This window comes from Palaemon carinicauda, chromosome 30, assembly GCF_036898095.1.
Source record: "Palaemon carinicauda isolate YSFRI2023 chromosome 30, ASM3689809v2, whole genome shotgun sequence".
Classification (NCBI taxonomy): Eukaryota; Metazoa; Arthropoda; class Malacostraca; order Decapoda; family Palaemonidae; genus Palaemon; species Palaemon carinicauda.
The window spans coordinates 54,367,460-54,390,781 of NC_090754.1; the positions used below are offsets into that span (position 1 = coordinate 54,367,460).

At 39.3% G+C, this 23,322-nt stretch overlaps 1 protein-coding gene across 1 annotated transcript in view; it reads left to right on the forward strand.

Annotated features, from left to right (window-relative positions):
- The window catches only part of LOC137623120 (uncharacterized), a 27,083-nt gene extending 3,900 nt beyond the window's left edge, over positions 1-23,183 (forward strand). The window contains exons 3-6 of the mRNA XM_068353790.1: positions 1-20; positions 570-724; positions 19,457-21,937; positions 22,349-23,183. The exon at positions 1-20 is cut by the window's left edge and continues 62 nt beyond it. Coding sequence (XP_068209891.1) covers positions 1-20; positions 570-724; positions 19,457-21,937; positions 22,349-22,522 — 2,830 coding nt within the window. The 3' untranslated portion in view covers positions 22,523-23,183. The remainder of the gene's footprint in view (positions 21-569; positions 725-19,456; positions 21,938-22,348) is intronic.
- The last annotated feature ends 139 nt before the right edge of the window (positions 23,184-23,322 follow it).

Sequence of the window (23,322 nt, forward strand, 5' to 3'; positions counted from 1 at the left end):
GGATCTTACCATGCAAATAGGTGAGTTGAAGGTGTTTCAACTTCTAGAACATAGACATGGTGCTTCATACTTCAAGAAACTCTTATTTATTCATATATTTAATGATTACCATTTAGTGATGGATAAAGTAACCCTTATGTACAGTTGGATACAGGAATCCTCTGCACACCTCGCTCCAAAGAAGTGCACACTATCACGCCCTTACTGTGCGACAAGTAACCAAACAGTTAAAGCCGGGTTACGGGGGGATATTTCACTTGCGCCAGTAACTAGCCTAGCGGCAAGTAAACTTTCCAGGATAGTAAGCGTTTGCACGCGGACACTTTGCATTTGCACAGGGATAGTTTGCTGACTCCAGTAAACTATCCCCGTGTAAACCAGCCTTTTAGTGTCGGGAAAGATAGCAGAGGTGGTGGGCGGGGCTACACACAGGAACTCTCCGCGCAGTAAGGATGTGACAGGGTGTACTTCTCAGAGCCAGGTGTGCCAGGAGTAAGTGTATCCAACTGTATCTTTATTTGCTCAGTCAGTATATTTTTTAAGAAAAACATGATTTTATGTCTTTACAGCATTTTGGCTGACAACTCTAGTGACTGCCTTGGGTATCGTCGTCAGCTTTTTTGGTGCCCAATACCTATTCTGTGTCGTGGTAAGAGGTCCGCGGGTCAAGGGACGTATGCCAGTCACTAGATCTTTATCCGAAGAGGACCTGCATCATCGACAGGTATATGTCACGAGATTCCAGCCTCCGAGTTTATCCCCTGGTGCTGGAATAGATGATAGTACTTTAGCAGTGGGAGTTAGTAGTCTGGGTAATGATTCTGGGAATGTGCATGACCTTCCAAGGGATGTTGGTGTTGGGTCCAGTAGTAGTAGTAGTAATCAGAAGAACCTACGCGTTGTGATAAACACCGAGGGTGACAGTGATCGAAGGGGCAGTGCCCTGGAGGTACCCAAGCCTGTTTCCAGCAACGGAGGTGCAAGAACAAAAGGAGCAGGAGCTTCGAGTCGAGGAGAAGCATCGGGGTCCTCAAACGACCAGGCGCCAAGGACCCCGGAGGATAGCGTGCCATATTTCCTCAGGAACCACAAGGCGACCTGGCAATTTATCATTCCAGAAGTAGTGGAGGAAATGAGATTGAATCCTAGGTTTTCAATTACCGATTCGTTCAACGACGTCCACTCTCGCACCTCGACCTTATCCAAAGCTTCCAAGTCCTCCTTCCATCCACACAGACCGAATCCCTTTGGACAAGATCACAGACCAGATGTGATTGACATCAATCGACCTCAGCATTCGCCCTTCCAGGAGTACGAGATGTCCCGTAGAGGAAGGACCCCTTCGAGCTGTAACACGTCGGTGTACTCGATTCCAGGAAGCTGTGCTGGGAGGTCTGAATCCAAGTCCCCCTCGGGGCATAGGATTGTCAGACCTAGTGTCCCTCCGCCTGCCCCTCCTCCAGCCAAAAACTCAGCAGCTCTCAGAGCCTCCTCTGCAGGAGGGTGGAAATCCTGCGCTGTCCTTCAGTATCCTACTCAAGGTGTCGGTGGGTTTGTTGTAGATTTGGACTGACCTTGTGGAATTCTGGGCGCACTTTCTTACGTATGGATGAGGGCATTTTATATCTTAGATTTTTACGGCACATTTCATTTGTATTTTAGATATATATTGCACATTTCTTTTCCTGATCTGTATGTAGATTTGATGCTCTCTGTTGTTTAAGCACAAAATAAGATTATCACATCAAATGGAATGTTAGTTAAGATAGAGGCCAGTAGCTCTGATAATTTATTTACCAGCCTAAACAACGGAGAGCGTCTAGTATTATGAGATGTAAGTTTTAACCTCAGCAAGTTTATACGTAATTGATAATGGTTGTGATTTCTTTACTTCTTTCACCACATGTAAATATTAGTACTTAGTAAATACATCATGTTGTTTGTCGTTTGACTTTTTGCATTTTTTTTTTTTGTTTCATTTGTGACATAGAAACCTTTTTCTTACATATCTTCCATAGTTTATTTATCGTTCTATTTTACACGGTTTATTACAATCATTCTTGCATATCTTCAACTCTTTTAAAAGCATCAGTCTTGCATATATATGTTTACAAAAGTATACCTCTTGCATATTTAAATGGTTTTTTGATATGCAAATTTCAGGGATTTCACGATACTGACTCAGCATTTTACGTCATATTTTCTCCCAGCCCTCATTACTTAAGTGCAATTGGACACGGAGTCCCTGGCACACCATGTTTCGAAGAATTGCACCTTATCACACCCTTACTCGCGGCTGGTAACCAAATAGATAGTGTAGGGAGAGATGGTGAGCGGCTTAACATAGAAACTTGTCGTGCAGTAAGGGTGTGGCTGGGTACCCCTCTTCAAAACAAGGTGTACTAGGGATTCCTGTATCCAACTGTACATTTCTATTTACAAGAACCAAGTGTGAAGAAATATAAAGTATATCCCATACCAAATTTACCTATAACAGTATACGTTAGTTTTAAATGTCGAAAGGACTAGAAACATATAAAGAGCCTCGAGCGGGAATTCCGATTGTCAGTTTTATCAACGGAAGTTGCGCTAAGTGTCGAGGCTGCCCGATGTACGATGAGTGACTTACACCATAGATTACAGGGTGATACCTCTTAGCTCTCTAGGTTTCTTAGTTTAATGACGTCACTGATGACGTCACAATCAATCACCAATGGGGAGACTTGACGTCACTAATGACGTCACAGTCGATCACCAATGGGGAGACTTACTTTAGTAGAGTGAATTATGACATAAGCTACGAAGAAATCGAGTGTTCGCTCTTTGTCATTTATAATAAAAAAATGTATATGTATATTTTGTAATATTTAATATCAATGACCAATAAATTTTTAACAAAACTTTTGATCAAATGTTTTTTGGATTTACTCGTAAAATTAGTATTATATATATATATATATATATATATATATATATATATATATATATATATATATATATATATATGTGTGTGTGTGTGTATATATATATATATATATATATATATATATATATATATATATATATATATATATATATATATATATATATATATATATATATATATATATATATATATATATATATATTTGTGTGTGTGTACTTGTCTATTTATCTGTTAGTTTGTGAATAACTTTCTGGCCACAATTTTTCTCATAGAGTAGTGAAACTTTTGGGGATTAATTGTTATGTCAGGACGTAGAAGGGATTTAGTTTTGGAACTCCTAGGTCAAAGGTCAAGGTCAAGATCGAGCTAAAGGTCGACCGAAATAAACTGCCGTGGCGGAGGTCACAATTTTACTCATAGTTAAACTTTCAGGGATTAATTACGTTAAGACATGGAAGTGATTCAATTTTGAAAGTCCTAGGTCAAAGGTCAAAGTCAAACAAAAGGTTGAGAAGTAAGCTGCCGTGGTGGAGGTCTGCACTCTCGGAATGCTTTTCTAGTTTACGATTTTTTGTGCTATTGTAAATAAATTTTTAGAATAAATGAATTCATTTATGTGTACTCTTGGGTTTAGTCATAACAATTCTCTCTTGCATCAATTATTAAATTCATAATAATTCTATAATTGAACCACCACATGCATTAACTACATGAAATTCTGCCAATTTAAAGAAAATTTTCAAGTAAATAATTTGAGAAATCTTTTAGAAATCGAAACTTATCATCCTTTGAAAATTCTCTTGAATCCGCAAAATTTCTATATCAATAAATTGCTATAATCTATGTAATCTATGTAATGTGTGTAATCTCTCTCCAACGATGATAATCACCAATACTTAAACTTTCTGTTTTCACGAGATAATTAGCAAAAACCATCACTCTATTGTGATTGGTGGTCGGTTCATATAATAATTAATATTGGTCATTTTTTTTCGCGATGATGAATGAGACATGTTTTGTTGTTTACGCGCCAGTACACGAGTGCTCGTTTTCTATTGTGAGTCGTTTCAAAATAATTGTTCGGGGAATTTCGAAAAGCTGTGGCAATAGAAAGTAACGTAAATGCCTTTCTCTTGAAGTTGTAATTGGATAAATACACGATAGATATATTTCCAATTTACGTATTGGTAATTTATTATCTATGATAATTTCAGGTGAGATTCGCTTTGGGTTAACAGTTGAACCTGATAATTACCTTCAGATGAAACAGTATTCGTTGGAATTAAAAATTCCCAACTAACTTTAAACTATAGTCCATTTCTTTTATCTAGGCTGATTTGCACCGACTCGCAGCGGTGCCCTTTTAGCTCGGAAAAGTTTCCTGGTCGCTGATTGGTTAGAATTATCTTGTCCAACCAATCAGCGATCAGGAAACTTTTCCGAGCTAAAAGGGCACCGCTGCGAGCCGGTGCAAATCTACATCGCTAAAAAAAATTGACTGTAGATGGGCACTGAGTAGTGCAGACCTCCGTCCCGGCCGCTTATTTCTCGACCTTAACCTTGACCTTAACATGTATTAATTGGCGTGGATTTTCATATACTCCACTATGAACCAAGTTTGAAGTCTCTGTGACAACGATGCTCAAACTTATGGCTGATTACCTGAATTGAACATTTTTGCTTGACCTTTGACCTTGACCTTCCAAAATTTAAGTTTCCAACATTTTTAAAAGTTCATCCCTTCACGTTTCATTACTCTACGATGAAAATTGTGGCCAAGAAGCTGTTCACAAACAAACACAAACAAAGGGTAAAACATAAACTCCTTCCAACTTTGTTGGCGGAGGTAACAATATTAACATTAAATTCCATATATTTTATCGTGTTTGGAATACGTAAGAAATTGAAGACACAAGTCACCATCTTTCTCCTGTTATTACTTCTCTTCAGGCCTTGTTTTTCTTGTAATCTAAAGCAGATTTTAATACTTTTCAAACTCGTCCTCCAGGGAAGCTATACTCTATTTTTTTAATGAGGCGCATTAGCACTGACTCCCAGCAGTGCCTTTTTTAGCTCGGAAAAGTTTCCTGCTGTCTGATTGGTTAAAATTATCTTGTCCAACCAATCAGCGAACAGGAAACATTTCCGAGCTAAAAGGGCACTCCTGCGAGTCAGTGCAAATGCTCCTCATTAAAAAAATAGAGTTTAGCTTCCCTGGAAGACGAGTTTGAAAAGTATTAAAATCTGCTTTAGATTACAAGAAAAACAGTCAGACACAGGAATTCTTGGCAAGCCTCGCTCTGAAGACGTGCACCCTGTCACACCCTTACTGCAGGGCAAGTATCCGAACAGATAATTGTGGGGAGAGAATGAGGTGTGCCAGGAATTCATGTATCCAACTGTACTTGGTGTGGCCTAATTGGTAACGTCCCTGAACGGTGATCGCCAGACTGGGGTTTGAGTCCCACTCAAACTCCTTAGTTCTTTTGGTCACTGCAACCTCACCATCCTTGTGAGCTAAGGATGGGGTGGGTTAGGTGAGCTTATAGGTCTATGTGCTGAGTCATCAGCAGCCATTACCAGGCCCTCCTTGGTCCTAGCTTGGGTGCTGATCATATGTATATATGGTGTCTCTAGGGCATTGTCTTGCTTGATAGGGTTATGTCACTGCCCCTTGCCTCTGCCATTCATAAGAGGCCTTTAAGCCTTTAAATAGTTTCCTGCACTGTTCAAAATTTTATTTAAAATACGGTAAATATCCGGCAACATCTATTCCAGGATTTTGACCGTTTTAAAAACGGATGTATGGACGTAAATTATTGATATATTACGGTCACCAACCCGTAAAAGATAATAACAAAGTAAGGTAAAATTACGGTCGCCTATATTTTACTGAAATACGGATGAGAACAGTAAATTTTGACGGAGAATTTAAGATTAAAATTACGGGTTTTAAGTGTGTAACTGACAAATTTAAAAAAAAAAAAACATAAATCTTTTGTAAAACTACATCCTACATTATAGTTGGACATTTGTCCATCACTTTTACATTGTCAGTAATAGTAATTTTTTTATGATCAACCAGTTTCTCTTGGTGAAGTATTTAAAGAATTTTCTCTCATGAATGGCTGTACTTAAGAATCAAAAGATTGATCACAAAATGATTTCTCATTTTTCGAAGTGTTCTCTCTTTTTCTACAAACTGGCCTGGAGTGAAGTGTGTTCTTGATGGACGTTCTTGAAAATCTTTAGTCCTATCTTTTTGATAGAATAGGGTTTGTTCACGAGACCTACACTTTTCAGTAATGACAAAATTGGAATTATTATTATTATTATTATTATTATTATTATTATTATTATTATTATTATTATTATTACTTGCTAAACTACAACCCTAGTTGGACAGGCAGAATGCCATAAGCCCAGGGCCCCAACAGGGAAAATAGCCCAGTGAGGAAAGGAAACAAGGAAAAAATAAAATATTTTAAGAACAGTGACATTAGAATAAATATTTCCTATATAGACTTTAAAAATTAAGAAAACAAGAGGAAGAGAAATAAGATAGAATAGTGTACCCAAGTGTACCCTCAAGCAAGAGAACTATAACCCAAGACAGTGGAAGACCATGGTACAGAGGTTATGGCACTACCCAATACTAGAGAACAATGGTTTGATATTGGAGTGTCCTTCTCCTAGAAGAGCTGCTTACCATAGCTGAAGAGTCTCTTCTACCATTACCAAGAGGAAAGTGGCCTTCTGTGATATCTTCAAAGAAACAGACTTATAACTCCATATTGGCAATAGAAATTTCACTTAAAAGTGAAATTGTAGAATATACCAGTGTCAAGATAATAACAATAACCCGGAAGATAAACTCTTGATACGTACAGTCGGACACAGGAATTCATGTCTAACTGTACTTGGTGTGGCTTAATTGGTAACGTCCTTGACTGGTTATCGACAAACTGGGGTTCGAGTCCCGCTTAAACTTGTTAGTTCCTATGGTCGCTGCAACCTCACCATCCTTGTGAGCTAAGGGTGTGGGGTTTGGGGGACCCTATAGGTCTATCTGCTGAGTCGTCAGCAGCCATTACCTAGCCTTCCCTGGTCCTAGCTTAGGTGAAGAGGGGCATGGGCGCTAATCATGACAGAGGTAATGGAAATGCACAAAGAAACTAGAAGGGGACATGGTAAGGCTATTGGTGTCTCATGAGTGCTCAACATGATTTTTCAACCATGGACTCATGCTTAATAAATGTACAGTATGCCACTAAGCTTGGTAGGTCAACCCTCTTAGGTGACCATAATAAAAAGCCATAAAATGATGAGCTTATGGCCTGATCGGTAACATCTCTGCCTGGTGTTTCCCAGTCGGGGGTTCGAGTCCCGCTCAGAATCGTTAGTGCCATTAGTGTCTGCAACCTTACCATCCTTGTGAGCTAAGCTTGGGGGGTTTGGGGTCGCCTATAGGTCTATCTGCCGAGTCATCAGCAGCCACTGCTTGGCCCTCCCTGGTCCTAGCTTGGGTGGAGAGGAGGCTTGGGCGCTGATCATATAATATATGGCCAGTCTCTAGGGCATTGTCCTGATTGCTAGGGCAATGTCACTGTCCCTTGCCTCTGCCATTCATGAGCGACCTTTAAACTATTGCACCCTGGCATTTTTTCCTATGGATTTTTAGTGTGCTAGAGGATACACTTTCCCATATCGATTAATTTTCATATAATATGGTAGGCTTTTCACATGTTGCGTGAAATGCCTTCAGTATCAGTGACCTAAGATTTCTAGTTTCATCTGAACTGCATCATACATCTTTCTCTATTTCCTGCTTGCTCTGTAGGTTCCACCATAGGCATTAGTCTTTAAAACTTCTTGGATGTATTTTGGCACCATTTCTCACCTGTTTTCTACACAAACATGAACCTATCAGTCTGAGAATTGCAATTTTTTTTAACTTTGCAGGAATTTAAGCATTTTTAAAGATGCAGGTTTAACAGTGCCTACAACTGCAAAGCATTTTAAGCATTTCACTAAATACAGTATTAGTAAAGTGTAGATAAAAGCAAGAAATTTAAAGTGTGTTGAAAAGAATTTAATGTAATGCACTGTATTTGAAAATTTAGATCCATATCAACATATCATCATAATGCTGTAAATCCTGTATTAAAACTAGCAAAATTGGAACTAAAGTTACTAAGTAAATACTCACTAAAATCAAGCTTACTTGTCCTCTCTCATTTTTGCACTTTTAGATTTGTAGATTGTTTAGCATTGTAGATTTGGTGTATTTGTTGCAAATATTGCATGAAGTTGAATGATTACTCTTTAGGTAATATAATTGGAAATTTTAATAAAAAATTTTGGTATACTGAATTAATTTTAAGATATGATTTCTTGGAAACAAAAGTTTTTTAATTGCATGAAAAAAGCCAACGATGACTCGCTTTATAATTTCTCTCGCTTGCACTCTATACATCTTCATACATTTAATATCTGGCTTTCTTCAATTTTCCACTATTCCTTGTTTATGTAAAGCACATACAGAAAGGGCATTTACGAAAAAAAAATATATAGTAACACCTTGGATGTAGGGGAAAATATTGGTAAACTACTTACTGCTTAGTGAATATGAATCAGTAACAATAACTTGAGATTGTGTCTAAGACCTGTGCTGTGCTACAAATACAAAACATTTAACTTTTACTGATAGAGTGGAGGAAATTTTGAGCAGGTAAGAATACAGAATACAAAGATTAAAGACCATAGAGTTCTTTGCAAACTTCGGATTACAAATAAAGTTATAATGTAGTGACTAGAGCCAGATAAATAGAGTAAAATCTTGAAGACTGAGGATTTATCCCACTCACAGGCTGCCTTAGCACAAGAGCCAGTGCTTTTAACCTTCATTGCAAGTTGTTCTACAAGGAACGAAGACCGAGATTGTTTGAGCAGTGAAGAGAGGCTTATGGTCAGAAAAGTAATCGATATGGAATATAGTAGTACTGTACAGTAGTAAAATATGGGACATCTTAGGTCAGATAGTAGTTCATGCAGAAAGGACTAGAAGACATTGGAGAGGAGGCATCAGGCAACCGACCCCTTAATGTGGGGATAACGGTGGGAAGAAAAAGACTAGACAGAATATAGTGAGATACTTCATTTTATGTCCAACCCAGGAAAAGGAAAACATTTTTCAGTAATAAGGGCGACTCATTTAAAACCGACCACCTCATTTCATATACCACGAAATATCAGGGGTCTTAGAGATGAGAAACTCCAGAATACAGCACTTTAAAGGTCGCTCATGAATGGCATAAGCAATGTCATAGAGACTGACCATATGTACATATGATTGGTACCCAAGCCCACTTTCCACCCAAGCTAGGACCAGGGAGGGCCAGATAATGGATACTGATAACTTGGCAGTTAGACCTAGAGGCTCCCCTAAATCCACCTAGGGCCAAGGATGGTAAGGTTGCAGACACTTCAAGAAACTATCAAGCTTGAGCAGGGCTCAAACCTCAGTGCGGTAGGAACATTTCAAATAGACTACCACAATGCCCAAACTAAATGAAAGAATGACTAAGGTCACTGTATTTACTTCTTCATTTAATTTAGCAGTCTTTAAAAACCAAAAAACACAAGTTCTGTACTATAGGAGACATGTTGACACAACAAAAGTTACTTGAAGTGACAAGTGGAATGAAAGAAACTCTTACCTACCCAGGGTGTGTATAACAGAGAGGTAGTCTCAAAGTAATGATTAACTAGCAGACCAAGTGATGAGTGTGACCAAAGTATAATAGGAGAAACTTTTTTTTATGAGACTTAAATTCCACACGCATCCCTAAAACTTCCTGCTGTTTTATAACAGCTTATTTTTTTTTACATATGGAACTGAAGGAAATGAGATTGAATAACGTAATTCATGAAGTACTTTCAGAAAATATTGTTTTAGTATATAAAAAGTCATGATAAAATGAGGATAATTTATCTCCTTAACCAGTAAATAATGAACAAAGGGAAGCAGTCAGATAAGACTTCTAAATGATTACCTCAGATTAGCAGGACCTGGAAAAAGTTTTAAATGAATACTCTGGGTTGATAAATTATTAAACAAGACCTGGAAAGGAAAGAAAAGTTGGCCTTTTTACATATAGAATCATCTAGGAATTAATTCACATCCAGAAGCCAGGATTCAGAATATTAAGGACACAAACTAAAATTATGGCTTGTTTGAAACTAGTTTGCTGAACTATCAACAGAAAGAGGAATTTCAAGAAGAGGATGAACTCATGTTTACATATTTTAGATACAGTTAACAGAGCCTTTTTTAGCCAGTTTGTTATTTTGAACTTATCGACACTGTGTTGTTGGTAATTTCAAGCAGTCTCTTCTGATTCCAGCTCAATAAGTTTATTTGGGAGTTACAATATCCTCATTTCCTTTCCATACTTTTTTGTGGGAGAAAAAAATTCAGAACTTTCAGCTCATGATCGAAATGTCCCCCTAAGTAGATCTTATTGTTTAAAAAGATTCATTCAAGTCCTGAGAAATTACCAAATAAAAAGACAATGCCTGCAAGAAAGGTAGTTGTGATGTGGCCATAAAAATAACATTGTTAAAAAACTATGAATATTGTAATAAAATACAGAAAATCCAAGTCATGCACTTAAGCTTGTTTTTAAAATTACCGGTAGTTTCACAGAATCAATTTGAGATTACTGCTCTAAACATTAATGAGCATCTCAGATTAAACACATTACTCATAAGTTGTATGAAGCTGGTATAGACATTGAATTTTGTTGGGTTAATGCTTTCAAGGCAAGAAAAGAAATGAAAATGTAGGTAAAGCAGTCAAGAGTTATGTTTCTATTTCATTAACCCATAAAAGCATCTATCATTGTCAAATTCATGCAACAAATTCTTTTTAGAAAGTTTCAGACCTTAAAGTGTTAAGGAGTTTAATGAAATTTTATTGAGTTGGACATTAAATCCCCTCAAAATTTCATTCCTGGCTTTGTCGAAATGTGTTCCAATGTTTTTGCATGCCAAAAAAAAAGTTTCATACTTTTCTTTGCTATCTCACAAAGGTCACAAGACAGTCTCTTTCGTCATATCTCACAAAATTGAAAACATTCATCGTGGTTTACTGAAAATCACAAGGAGTAATGTTTGGCAGCATGGTAATCTATCTGACATTGCTTAGCTTGGGTAAAAAATCCTACAAGTCAATTTAGAAGAATTAATTGGATGCAGCTTTTACAAGTTGAAATATGCTCCAGGAAAATCCCCCTGCAGTGGATTCTTGATTTGAGACAAGAAAAGAGAGCATGAATTACTGTCTAAGTTCAAATATTTAGCTGTTTATTCATAAGGCTAATGGGCAGATACTATAACAAACCCTATATAGGCCTATGTATAATATATCAGACTAGTTACACAAATTGAAATATTGAAAATTCCTTCTGTCCCCACACCACAACATAAATTGAACACAAATGTGAAATAAAAGGAAAGCTGTACATAAAGTAAATTATGTTAATATACCATTATACAACCACAGCAGTAACCTCCCTAGTAAACAGATTATATGGTCCGGCTGAGGTTGGCTTTCACCTGTGAACATTCACAAGAAGATACAGCAACTCAAATTAACTGGCGAGATGGGCAGCTGAATGAAAAATGGTCAAGGATCTGGTGAAATGGCTAATTTGTATCTAATTTGATGTAGAGAGTTTGGCCAGAGATAGAGTAAAACAAATGAGCTATGGTATGTTTAACAGTGCTGTAGCCATGAGCAAGTGATCTATCTTACTGCTTCCACGTCCCTTCATCTTTGACCTATCTGGAAGAGTAGTGCAGGTCAAAGCCACAACTGACAGGGTCATACAGGAACAGTAGCTTCTGAGTTCTGCCCCCCAAGGCTTCTTGGATTATTGAGACAGATTTCCAATATCTCCTTGCTGATTATGACAATTCTTTGAGGAATCAAACCTTGCCCTTGTATTGAAAGTATGGCATGTCAGTGTGGTCAGCCCCTTGGAAATTACAGTACTTGAATCAATGTAGTAAAAGTCCATATATTAGTTAGCTTCCTATTAAGGGTTGGAGGAAGCAACCTATTCTAGAATATTGAGTATTATCTCATTTTTACACAAAAAGGAATTAACAGCTCAAAATGAAACATGACTGGAAGAAAATAAAAGTAAAACGAATAAGCAGGAATCTTATCAAACGAAGAACTCACAACACCATCCTACTGCAGTGAACTAGCCAATGGTTTGCCCTTGATGGAAGACCTATGGTGAAGTTTTAACAGTTATTCACCCTCGTGGTGTCCCAGAGTCAACTTTTGCGAGACACAGAAGGTAATGGATCCATGTCAATGTCACTAGCTTGGGAAGAGGAAGAATCAAAATGAAAAGTATGTTCTTTAGAGCAATGTTTGTCTTATGAACTGAAGTACAGTAAAGTTACTTTGAAAGCCATTTCCATTGTTATGATGTCTAGAGAAAATATGCCCTAATCTTCTTATCTTTAAGGAAGGAACCTCCAGTAAAGAACAGCCAGGAGAAATACATACTACCTTTAGAATTCCATGACCAGTCTGATGAAGAGCTTTAGCTTGCATGGTGAACGGAGTTGAAAGGCACTCGATGTTAACTTGGGCCTGATAAAGGAATATAATTAAAGCACAGCTGTGATGCTGGAACAGACATTAATGCACACACTAGTCTTGAGAACCAGTAACTGACTGTGGATCATTAAGAATTAGTGTGGCAGGAACAGCAGGAATAGAAGTCGCAGGAACAAGAGTAGAAACTCTATCATCTTCCTCCTTTGTGTTTGGATGGATATAAACGTTGGGGTAAATGTAGTTTGTTGGGACAGACATAAATTTTCTTTTTGCTTATTAAATCTATTTTATTTATGGGAAAAATGATTGTCTTGGTCTGAAACACGATAATATGAGGTTAGTTTTACGATTTATGGAATGTGATTTAGTTACCTTCCCAGGAGTAAAGCCAATTGGGAAACAAACGTGATGTAGGGATTGTAGGCTAATGATACGGCAGTCTATGGGTACGCCCCCTCCCCTGTGGTAGGTAAGTAGGTAAGGATATGCCTCTTAGGTTAGATTAGGTGGTATTCTGTTTGTTTCCTTTTTAAAAAATGATTTTTTAGTCATAACTCTGGAAATTTTACACCAGGTCTCTCCCAAACCAACCACAAAGGCTACAAACATTGCATTAGTATTGCAGTGTAAACGCAATCACTGGTCTCCAGCACAACCGCTGAATTGACCAATGTAAGAGCAGCCAGTGAAGCAAGACGATATGCATGCAAGACTGAATTTGGGCAGGTACAGTAATGGAGTGAGCAGAGTGCAAAGACTTGGCCAACTCACCATCAAATGACTTTCACTCCTGAGAACTACATAACTACTCTAAAGTATCCAAAACACATCAGTGCCCTTAGGTCATCAGAAACCACTTGTTGGCTGACCCCTCACATCTTACAGTTTAATAAGATCACACCTGGTCATGACAGCTGCTGCAGAGGAAGTAAGGGTCCCTATTAAGGGATGATGTACTGTAAATGCTTGATAGCCATACCTGAAAGGCATTAGCAAGTAAGCATGAGATTGATAAAACAAAAGATACGTCAAGATGCCGCAACCAAGGGGGAAAGATGACTAAAGGAACAGAGCCTGACATGAGACAGGCGTGAAGCAGGCGCAGGTTTCTTGTCGCGTGCCGTTGCAGTCTTTGGTTCCTCTGTCCTCCGCAGCTGACAAACAGGAACAATCTCAAACTGTGATAAAGAGCAGAGCCACCGATACACAAAAAAAAAAAAAAATTAGTAAAAAATACAATCAAACTACTCCACACAGGGATATCAAACCTAAACATTAACTAAAACACTAAAGGAATGAGCACAGAGCAGGTCCAAATAAAGTAATTTGGTTAGTCAAGACATGACTGCGTTTCCAGTCAGCATGTATGTCAGAGAGACGACTGGTGAAATTGTGAGGATCACTGGACTGATTTTGGGCATATACAGTATTGTGGCAAAACAATTTCTTTTATATAAATATACTGTGTGTCATGTATACTTATTCAGATCTCTTATTTTAAATCTGACTGCTATACTCTACTTGTTATACTGAAGTTGACTGTGACTTACAGAAATGGCTGAAGCCCACATAAATAAACCTTTATCAAAGTAACCATCTATATTACAATAAGCATGTCAGTAGTGGAAAAATTAAGCTATATAGTAACCAATACTTTTTCTGAGGATTTTCATTAAGCATCAAGACATCTTGCAAATACTTAACAGTGTCCTGTCTTGTTCTGGAGAGAGTTATCAGGCAATGTGTATGCTGCACACAGTAAGCATAACCATAGAATATTTGCTTTGTCCTTACGTCCCTTTGGAAAAAATGTTTCCCTCATCTGAAATTGAGCTGAAAAATAAATTTTTGTCAGAGGACACCACCAATGGCCCTCAACTTAATTCCTTTGTGTAAACTGCTATTGTCAAAACAAAACTGTATCTTCTCAAAAGTAATACTTAAATTTTTCTTACCCTAGTTTTATTACAAATTAACTTGTTTTTTGTAATTGCCCTACCTCTAGTATAATACTGTATAGGGATCATATTGCAGAATATGGTATCACTACTGCATAGGTAGATCATATCCCTTTGGTTTTAAGTTCTTTCTTCACTCTAGGTGCCTTAGCACACAGTACCTAAGCTCAAGATTAAGGTTTTGTTGTTTAGAACCTGTTTGTTATTTATTCAGTTCAAGGGGATGCCTTCTTCTGGCTTCTCCGTTATGCATTTAAATTGGCTAAACAAATCCATGTAACTACATGTATGAATTAACTTTTGTCCTTCCAATTATTCTTTAGCTTTTTGAGTATCTGATTTCCTCTCATTGATTCTCCTCTGCATACATATCTAAGAGATTTCCTTTTTTATGCAAAATGCCCATTGTTCCTACACAATTACAAACCATCGTCCTGTAAAGGTATACAACTCCAGCAAAGCTGGAATGGCCGTTAAACGTTTGAAGGGGTAATAATAGCTACTGGTAGGCTGGCGGGCAAGCACTGCCCACCTGAGTCAGCTACATACTTACTTTTGACTTCGGCCACAAGCCGTACAGAAGCACCCAGAGACTGAGGGATTGTTCATTGATGTTCTTGCACTCATCTGTGAATGCAGTGAACTTGGAGGTGCTATCATAGCTCCTGGGAAAGTGGGTTTGACAGTCATTCATCAGCCTTTTTGGTGCCCCTCCAAGATTGAAGACTTTCCTCAAGTAGCCATGGTCATATAGTTCTTGCAGTACCCTGGACATAGTGAATTCTTAGATCTCTGGACCTGAGAATTCACTTTAGTCTAGCCAGTGAAGTAAGATCCTGCCTCAAGCACTCTCTTCACAGAGAACATTCTATGTGCCAAAGGGTACGAGCCCAGCTTCTCTCATCAACCTTACAGTATCTACTTTGGGGTTGGACGTACCTGTGAGACTCGAAACTGAGAGCACAGTCTTTTCATCCCGTAAGTTTGCGACCGTGGAATCAATGAGCCAACTGGGTCCTGAAGAGGAGGGCTGCTGCCATTTCTTGATTCTTTAAGCAATTTAAGTTGGACCAGAGGCAATGTCAGATTTCAGAAATGTCCCTGTCAAGGTTCCTCAGAGGGATGTAGAAGTGACCGTTGAAAAGTGGAGGGAAGCTGGCCATTACTCCCTTATCAACCGTGCAGTTATTTTCCAGGATCGGGGCCCTTCGAAAGCAGCTTCCCTGCCCTTCAAAGCCAAATTGGGACCTCCATCTGCTTCTTTTTGTAAGAAAGGGTTGGATAATGCTCCACCCTTTCATGACCAGCCTGGCCAGTTTTAAAGGCGGAAGAGGTAAGAAGAGAAGCCGATGCTGAAGTCGACATCAACAAGGAGCAAAACAGTCAGTGGTAGGAGTCCTTTGGGATGGATACTGTGTTCCCTTCATAGATCTTAGTCTTCCCCTTGTTTGCATTTCAAAGTTACGCTCCAAAGTTGCCAAAAGTTTTAAGAGCCTGTGTCCCACATAAGGTTGGAAAATTGTAACCAAACTGAACCATCTGGCCGTAGAGTAAAGGTAAAAGCATTGGAGAAGAATGCACTAGAAGTTGAGATATTTCTCTCGTTTTCTACAGTTGACTCTTCCAGATGGAAAAGTCAACGAGAGGTTGGAGACCAGTCATCGACCTGTCACTGCTGAAAAAGTTTGTTTATCAAACTCCGAGCAGCATGGAGATGGCAAGTTCAGTGCAGTTTACCATCATGATTCCATTGATCCTGAAGAACATTCATTTCCAGATACCCATCCACTAGTTGTTCCAGAAAGCACCTCCGCTTCATCTTCTTAGGAGTAGTTCACCAGTTCAAAGCTTTGTGCTTGGACTGTCCACCACTCATCAAGTATTCACACTTGTCTCTGCTTGAGCACATTAAAATGGGATACTTGCATATTTTGAGCCATCTCGATGATTGGCTAATCCTGGTCTCCTCTGAGACAGACTGCTGAACTTTAAATCATGATCTGGGGATTGTGATTAATTGAGAAAAGTCAGGTCTCACACCCTGTTCAAGCAAGAACTTGCGGCTAGGCTGTGGCAGTATCTAATAGGACATCTTTCATTGGAGGAACTCATTCCACACAGACATCTCCACCAGCAATTGCTCCAGTTGTCTGAAGCATAACTGGTCAGCCGCCATCAATCTCCAGTCCCATCTTCATCCAGTAGAAAAAGAGGCGCACGATAATCTTTCCTGGTGGATGAACGACAAAAACCTCATCAAGAGAGATCCAGTCAACTCCCCACCTCCAGAAATGCATCTATTCTTAGATGCATCCAAGGAGGGTTGAGCACATACACCTGAGGGATCAAGTTGCCTCAGGTCTTCGGTCCCCAAAACAAAAGCAATTACTTATCAACATATTTGAACTGCAAGTAGTATTCCTAGCTCTCCAACAGTTTGAAATGGCACTTAGTTGTATTAATATACACCACTACAGTTGTAGCATACCTCAACAAGCAATGAGGAACTGTGTCGTTCAACCTTTGCAAGTTGACGAAGTAGGTGAATATCTGGGACACGACAAAGCTCTAGACCTGCCTGAGAGGTTTATTCTGGGCAAGAGGAATGTTTTAGCAAACACATAACAGTTGCTAGGAGTAGGTTGTAGGTTCAGAGTGATCCCTACATCCTTGTGTGGTGATAAGGCTTCTTGTACTCTTGAAATCACCAGCAATAGACTTGTTTGCCACGCAGATGAACACGAAACTCCCTGTGTTCTGCTCCTCTGTTCGAGAGCCTTGGGCAGTGTTTGAGAAAACTTTCCAACACCCTCATGCTCCTTGTCAAGGTGCCAAGAGAATTACCCTTTCGCCCACGTTTAGCTTGTCAACCCCACCTGCAAAGGTACGATCACTCCATGAAGTTTCTTGCTCTTCACAGGTGGAGACGTCTTATCCCACATATGTGAGCAAAAGGCTTTTCGCAAGGCATTGCAACGGAGATGTCTGGATACCTGTGAAATTCCTCTGCAGCTGTCTACCACAGAAAATGGGTCATCATCTGCGATTGGGATCGTAGAAGGGATAATGTATTTCCCTGGTCGGAGCCTCTGCAATTAATAGCCAATTTTCTTTCTTTGACAAGAGAAGCTTCTCTCAGTCTCTGCAGTGAAAGACTCGCTCAGCCTTGAGAGATCTTCAAATTCAAGGGCTTAGATCTTTCCTTCTTGTGGGAATAGTCTATGTTCATGAGGTGCTTCAAGCAGTCTTGCCTACACTGGGATTTGATTTTAGGCCCCCGAAGTGGGATGTTACCCGAGTTCTCAAGTCTCTTATGCATGCCCCATATAAGCCTTTGAGACTGACATCGGACAAGAATCCGACACTCGAGACTGTTTTCTGCTTGCTTTTCCATTAGAAGGCAAGTTAGTGAGCTCCATGACAATCTTGCAAGTTAGGGAGCTCCATGACAATCTTGCAAGTTAGGGAGCTCCATGACAATCTTGCAAGTTAGGGAGCTCCATGACAATCTTGCAAGTTAGGGAGCTCCATGACAATCTTGCAAGTTAGGGAGCTCCATGACAATCTTGCAAGTTAGGGAGCTCCATGACAATCTTGCAAGTTAGGGAGCTCCATGACAATCTTGCAAGTTAGGGAGCTCCATGACAATCTTGCATGTCACTAGTCATTCTTAAGGATGGAAAGGAAGTCTTCTTTACTTTTATATCAAAGTTTACAACCAAGACCCAGAACCCTCCTCCATCTCCTCTCCTTATGAGGTGCCAGCAAAAATAAGGATGACTTCCTTCTCTTTCATGTGAGGGGTCTACAGCACAAACTTGAAAGGACTTGGTGCCAAGGCATTCACAGTACGAAGACAGGGGTATGAACTCCACTTTCAGGAAGAACCTATCAGTGGCGCAGGTTTTGAAGACAGAAGTCTGGGAACATCAGACAACTTTCTCCTCCCACTACCTTCAAGAGTCTTACCCACAAGTCCTTCGATACTTTTACCCTTGATTTGGTTATGGCTGCTAAACGTGTAGCCAGTCTAGCTCTCTCGTGGGGCAAGACGCATCTCATGTAAGATAGCAGCTTCAACATAAGCCTAGATTGAAAGATAGAATGACCTTCTACTCCTCTCTCTTCCCTTTGGGTGCAGAAGTCATGGTCATTACATGCTGGCCTGAATGTTAGATGCAGGTAAATTTTTTAACGGAGCAACATTTCTCTTCAGATAATATTTACTAAGAAGTGTCTACTCATCCTCCCCTATGTATGGCTGTTTGCAAACTCATTACTCATGAGCAGTATACAGTATATTCAGACATATATTCAAGAATATACAATAGGTTCTCATGTAACCACTTAACAATTCCACTTAGTGTGGGAATAACCTAATGCCAGTAACACCATTCTCTGGAGGTTGGCAGGAGTCACCACCACCGTCTATATAGGACCAGGTGCTCTGACATTACCTGGGAAAGTTTAACCAGCCAGATTTGGGTTCATACAAGACCCTCCTCCAGATGAGTTTCCTACTAAAGGACGATAGTTTGTATTCAAGTAGGAACGAATAACAAATTTTTAGTTTTCTTAACTATACGAACCTGTTCTTTAAATTGTACTTCCTACCTCAACCAACCCTGAAGTCTTAAGTCTAGTCTAAGGTCGAATGTGATTGTCAGGAGACTGACGGGTGGGTGATGGTTTCCTGCCAGCCCTCCAGTTAATATAACTACCACCATTTCAAAATTTTAATGGCTGTTTGAGCTTTGCTGAAGTCATAATCCCATTAAAGGACTTTTGGTTTGTATAGTTGGGAAATATACATATTTTTTAATTTGAATTTTACTCTAACTTTTATATTAATAAGTACTAAATATCCATTATTATTATTACTCTCGGGTGAATATATTTTTAAGTTACTAAAATCAATCAATTTTATTTCAGGAGGGTCCAGATTCTACTCCTTCGCTAGAGGATGTTGTGGCTCTTCCTGACCCGGCTGGTTCTTCTGCTTGGGTTTACCATCCAGAGGAAGATAAAAATCCAACAGCTCTGTATCCCATGGGCTTGGATTTACTGTCAGACTTTCCAGATGGATCACGAAGACTGCCAGCACGCCATGCATCTTTTGTTACACCTCGCTATGCCCGTGTTCATCAGCGTCCACAGCGTGCTCAGAGTTTTGTTGTCCGCAGAGATCTTAGTATTCCAGATGTCCGTTTACGACCACCACCTCCTGTAGAGTTGCCAAGTTCCCATTTCTCTTCACCGTATGGAAGGCCACATACCCATCGCATACATCGTTCAAACTCTGTTAGTGGAAGAATTTTGCTCAGCGAAACACCCAGTGAAGGGGCAGCTCTCAGTCGCAAGTTTCATGCTTGTTCGCTGGATGACCTTGATGCTGCTCCAGTTATTGAAGTAGGGATGCTTCCGAGAGAGATGAGCCGCTCGGAAAACAGTCTGTCTTCGTCTTTCCAGGAGCCACTGGCATCTGATAGTGGATCTTCACAACATGAACTATCAACTAGCTTCCAGGAGAGATTTTTGGATGGCAAGAAAGTTTTAACGTCTTTTGGTCCACTTAGCCGTCCCGTTACTAGAATTACCAAACCAAAAGCTCCAGCTCCACCACCACCTACGAAGCCTAAACCTTCGGCAATACCAGCCCCAGTTGTACATAAAAGTGTTAAAGTAGAAAATGACGACGATACCGAGAACTCTCCAGCAGATGTAACAGGAACTGAAGCAACACAAAATCAATCGGATACATGTAACGGTGAAAAGACCACACGATTTGATACAGTTCAATCGACGGAAGAGAATTCCAAAGATTCTCGTCCACTTCCTGGAATGGTGAAGCGAATATCATCAGTTGACAAACCAATACCTCTCCCAGTCATCGAAGAAAATATTAAGAATACACGAAAGCGACCTGCACCACAACCACGCACCATAGTACCATTACAGTCAGAGGAGGATTCTATAGACTCACCAATGACTAAAGATTTGGAAAATCTTGAATCCAAAAAGCCTGAAAATGTAAAATCCACAAAACCTGAAATTGTGAAGCCTCCACGTACATCAGTTGTTGACAAGACTCTTCGTTTAGCAGACAAAAATATGACCATAACACGGCCTGCACCAGTGAAAAAGCCCGAAAGAAAGAAAGCTGTAGGACACAATGAGGCTAACTTAAGACGACTTGAAGAAGTCCTTACAAATATTCTTGACCATGGAGCACCTGCACCACTTAGAGCAACAAAATCTGATGAAAACATTATGGAGAGCCTAAAAGCTTTGGATGCAAAAGTGCCAAAAAGTATTTTAAAAAAGGGTGCAGTGAAGCCCAGTAAATATGAGGTTGCTCACAGAGAAGCCATTGAAGACTCTAAAGCTTTACTAGAACAACTTCCCCATGGTGAGCTTCAAAGAAACAAGATTGTGCTTAGAGTCCCTTCGTTTAGAACAGCTGGTTGCCAGACAGAAGCTTATCGTCCGGTTAGGAGACGAGCATCATGTGCGCAAACCAATCTCAGCGTGGCTCCACGTTACAGAGACGCTGCAACTACTGGCACGAACACAAAGCCTAATGTTCGTACCACTCAAACAGAACGTCGAACCAAACCTGTTAGGCGAGAAGAAACTCAGGAATCAGTGATGCCAGAATCATCATCATCTTCATCTGGATACTCCTCTCCAGAGGTCAGCAGTAAAGAACCATCGCCAGCTCATTCTGGCCCTCCATCTCCCGCTTCTTCTTCAGCTATAGCCAGTGATGAAGAGGAGAAACGAGGCGACACAAACGTAACAGTCATTGAAATTAACAGAAGTGAGGCAGGCCCACCACGACTTCCTCCATGGCATGGAATGGACCCTCAGCCCCCACCGCGACCTCCAAAGCCTTTACGTTTACGACATATGTCTGATGCAGCAGCATTAATGGCGAGGCAGGGAGGGCTTTTGGTTCCTGTCCACAGACGAGCTTCACAACTGCCTATGTATGAAGATGTCTTTGGCCTGGCTGCCCTCACTGAAAATGTCATGCTCCTCACAGAAGCAATTAACCCCGTATTAGTGCACAGTACCAGACACAGTCAACTCAGTGGCAATGACAGAATTCCGTCAACTGCCCCTCGTGTAGTTGACGTTATACGAAAACTGACAAATCAACAACAGGAAAGAAATTGGGATGGACGCACAACCATCGTCCCTCGTAACAAACCAGCCCTCCGCACAAACAGTCTTACTCTACCCAGACCATCTGTCTTTCCAACTCCACAACCCAGACACACGAAGACTTCACAAAAAGATGAGTACAGTCAGCAGACAGATCATGAGGCAGAGTCTTCTACTGCAGCATATCTAGCCTCCCTGGAACTTCTTGCCTCACACTACAGACACCAAGCTCTTGCAAATGCAAAGGTATGAGACCCTAATAAATTATTTGTTAGTCTTGGCTAATTATGAAATCAGTAAATCTTCTATCCTCTATGAAGTACAAAAACAATGGTTTCCATATTTTTTGAGTCCCTTGTCAGGCTGGGAGGAACGTAGAGAGTAGAGGTCCCCTTTTTGTTTCATTAATTTGGGGGAAGTGCCTTGGTATATGTATGTATTTATGCACAATATAATAATCCAGTAAATAAAATTTATCTATCCACTTACATGCTCCAACTATCATACAAAAACTTGACCTTTGAGTTTTATTTTCTACTAAAATTATTATTATTAAACTCTGAATAGTTCTTTGATAGTCTCGCAGAACCAAAACAACCTAAAATGTTCTTTTGTTTTCGTATATAATCTTAATATATAACTTAACGTCCTTTACAGCAATTACAACTTCAACAACGGCTTTTAAGGCAGCAGCAACGTCAGCAGCAACATGAAGTGGCTGAAGTTGAAATAAGTGAGCCTGCACCACTGACTAACTCACACACAAACAGTACTCCACAAACTTCAAGGCCAAGCTTGGTAACACCAATAAAAGAAGAGAGTGAATGCTGATTAACAATTATAAAGTGTTCAGTGAACTAAGCTTCAACTGTGTTCTTTAAATAATTTTATCCTTGAAAATTATTTTTCTCATACTAGTTTTCTTGTAAATATTCTAATTATAAAATGTTAAATGTTTATATGATATTCCATATCGGATACTATTTGCTCAAATTTTTTTCTCACTAGAAAGGAAAGTTTCAACAATATAAAATATTGTTAACATAAATACACATAATTCTGTATGCATTACAAAAATATCAAGTTCCAATCAGTGTATGTGAATTTGAGACACATCAAGGCAAGAGAGAAGACCTTCGAACCCATCAAGATCATTGAAACCATCCAAATAATTATTTCATCCAATGTTGATATAGTGGGATGGCCACTAATCTCATACAGGAAACTTTCAAGTACATAAACCAGTCACTAAACTAGACAAGAATAGTTTATATTTGTATATATTGTACTTTGATAAATCATTATCCAAAGAGATCAAAATTGTGAATGAATGTTACAGTAATTTAATAGATAAATTACATTTGCAAAGCACTGCAGTATTATATAATTCTCTGAATCAAATATTTTTATCGACCTCAGTACTGTAATTCACTCCTGTTGTATATTTATAATTGTGTGTAAAATTTTTGCCTAAAACAATTTGTGCAATGTACATGGTCCCATATATGAGTACACACTTGTAAACAAAGATATTTAGGTTTAACACACGTAGGGCATCAGTACCTTTGCAAAACAATGCTTTAAATTGAAAAATTGGTTGCCCACACAACCATATCAAAAGGCTTCATTGA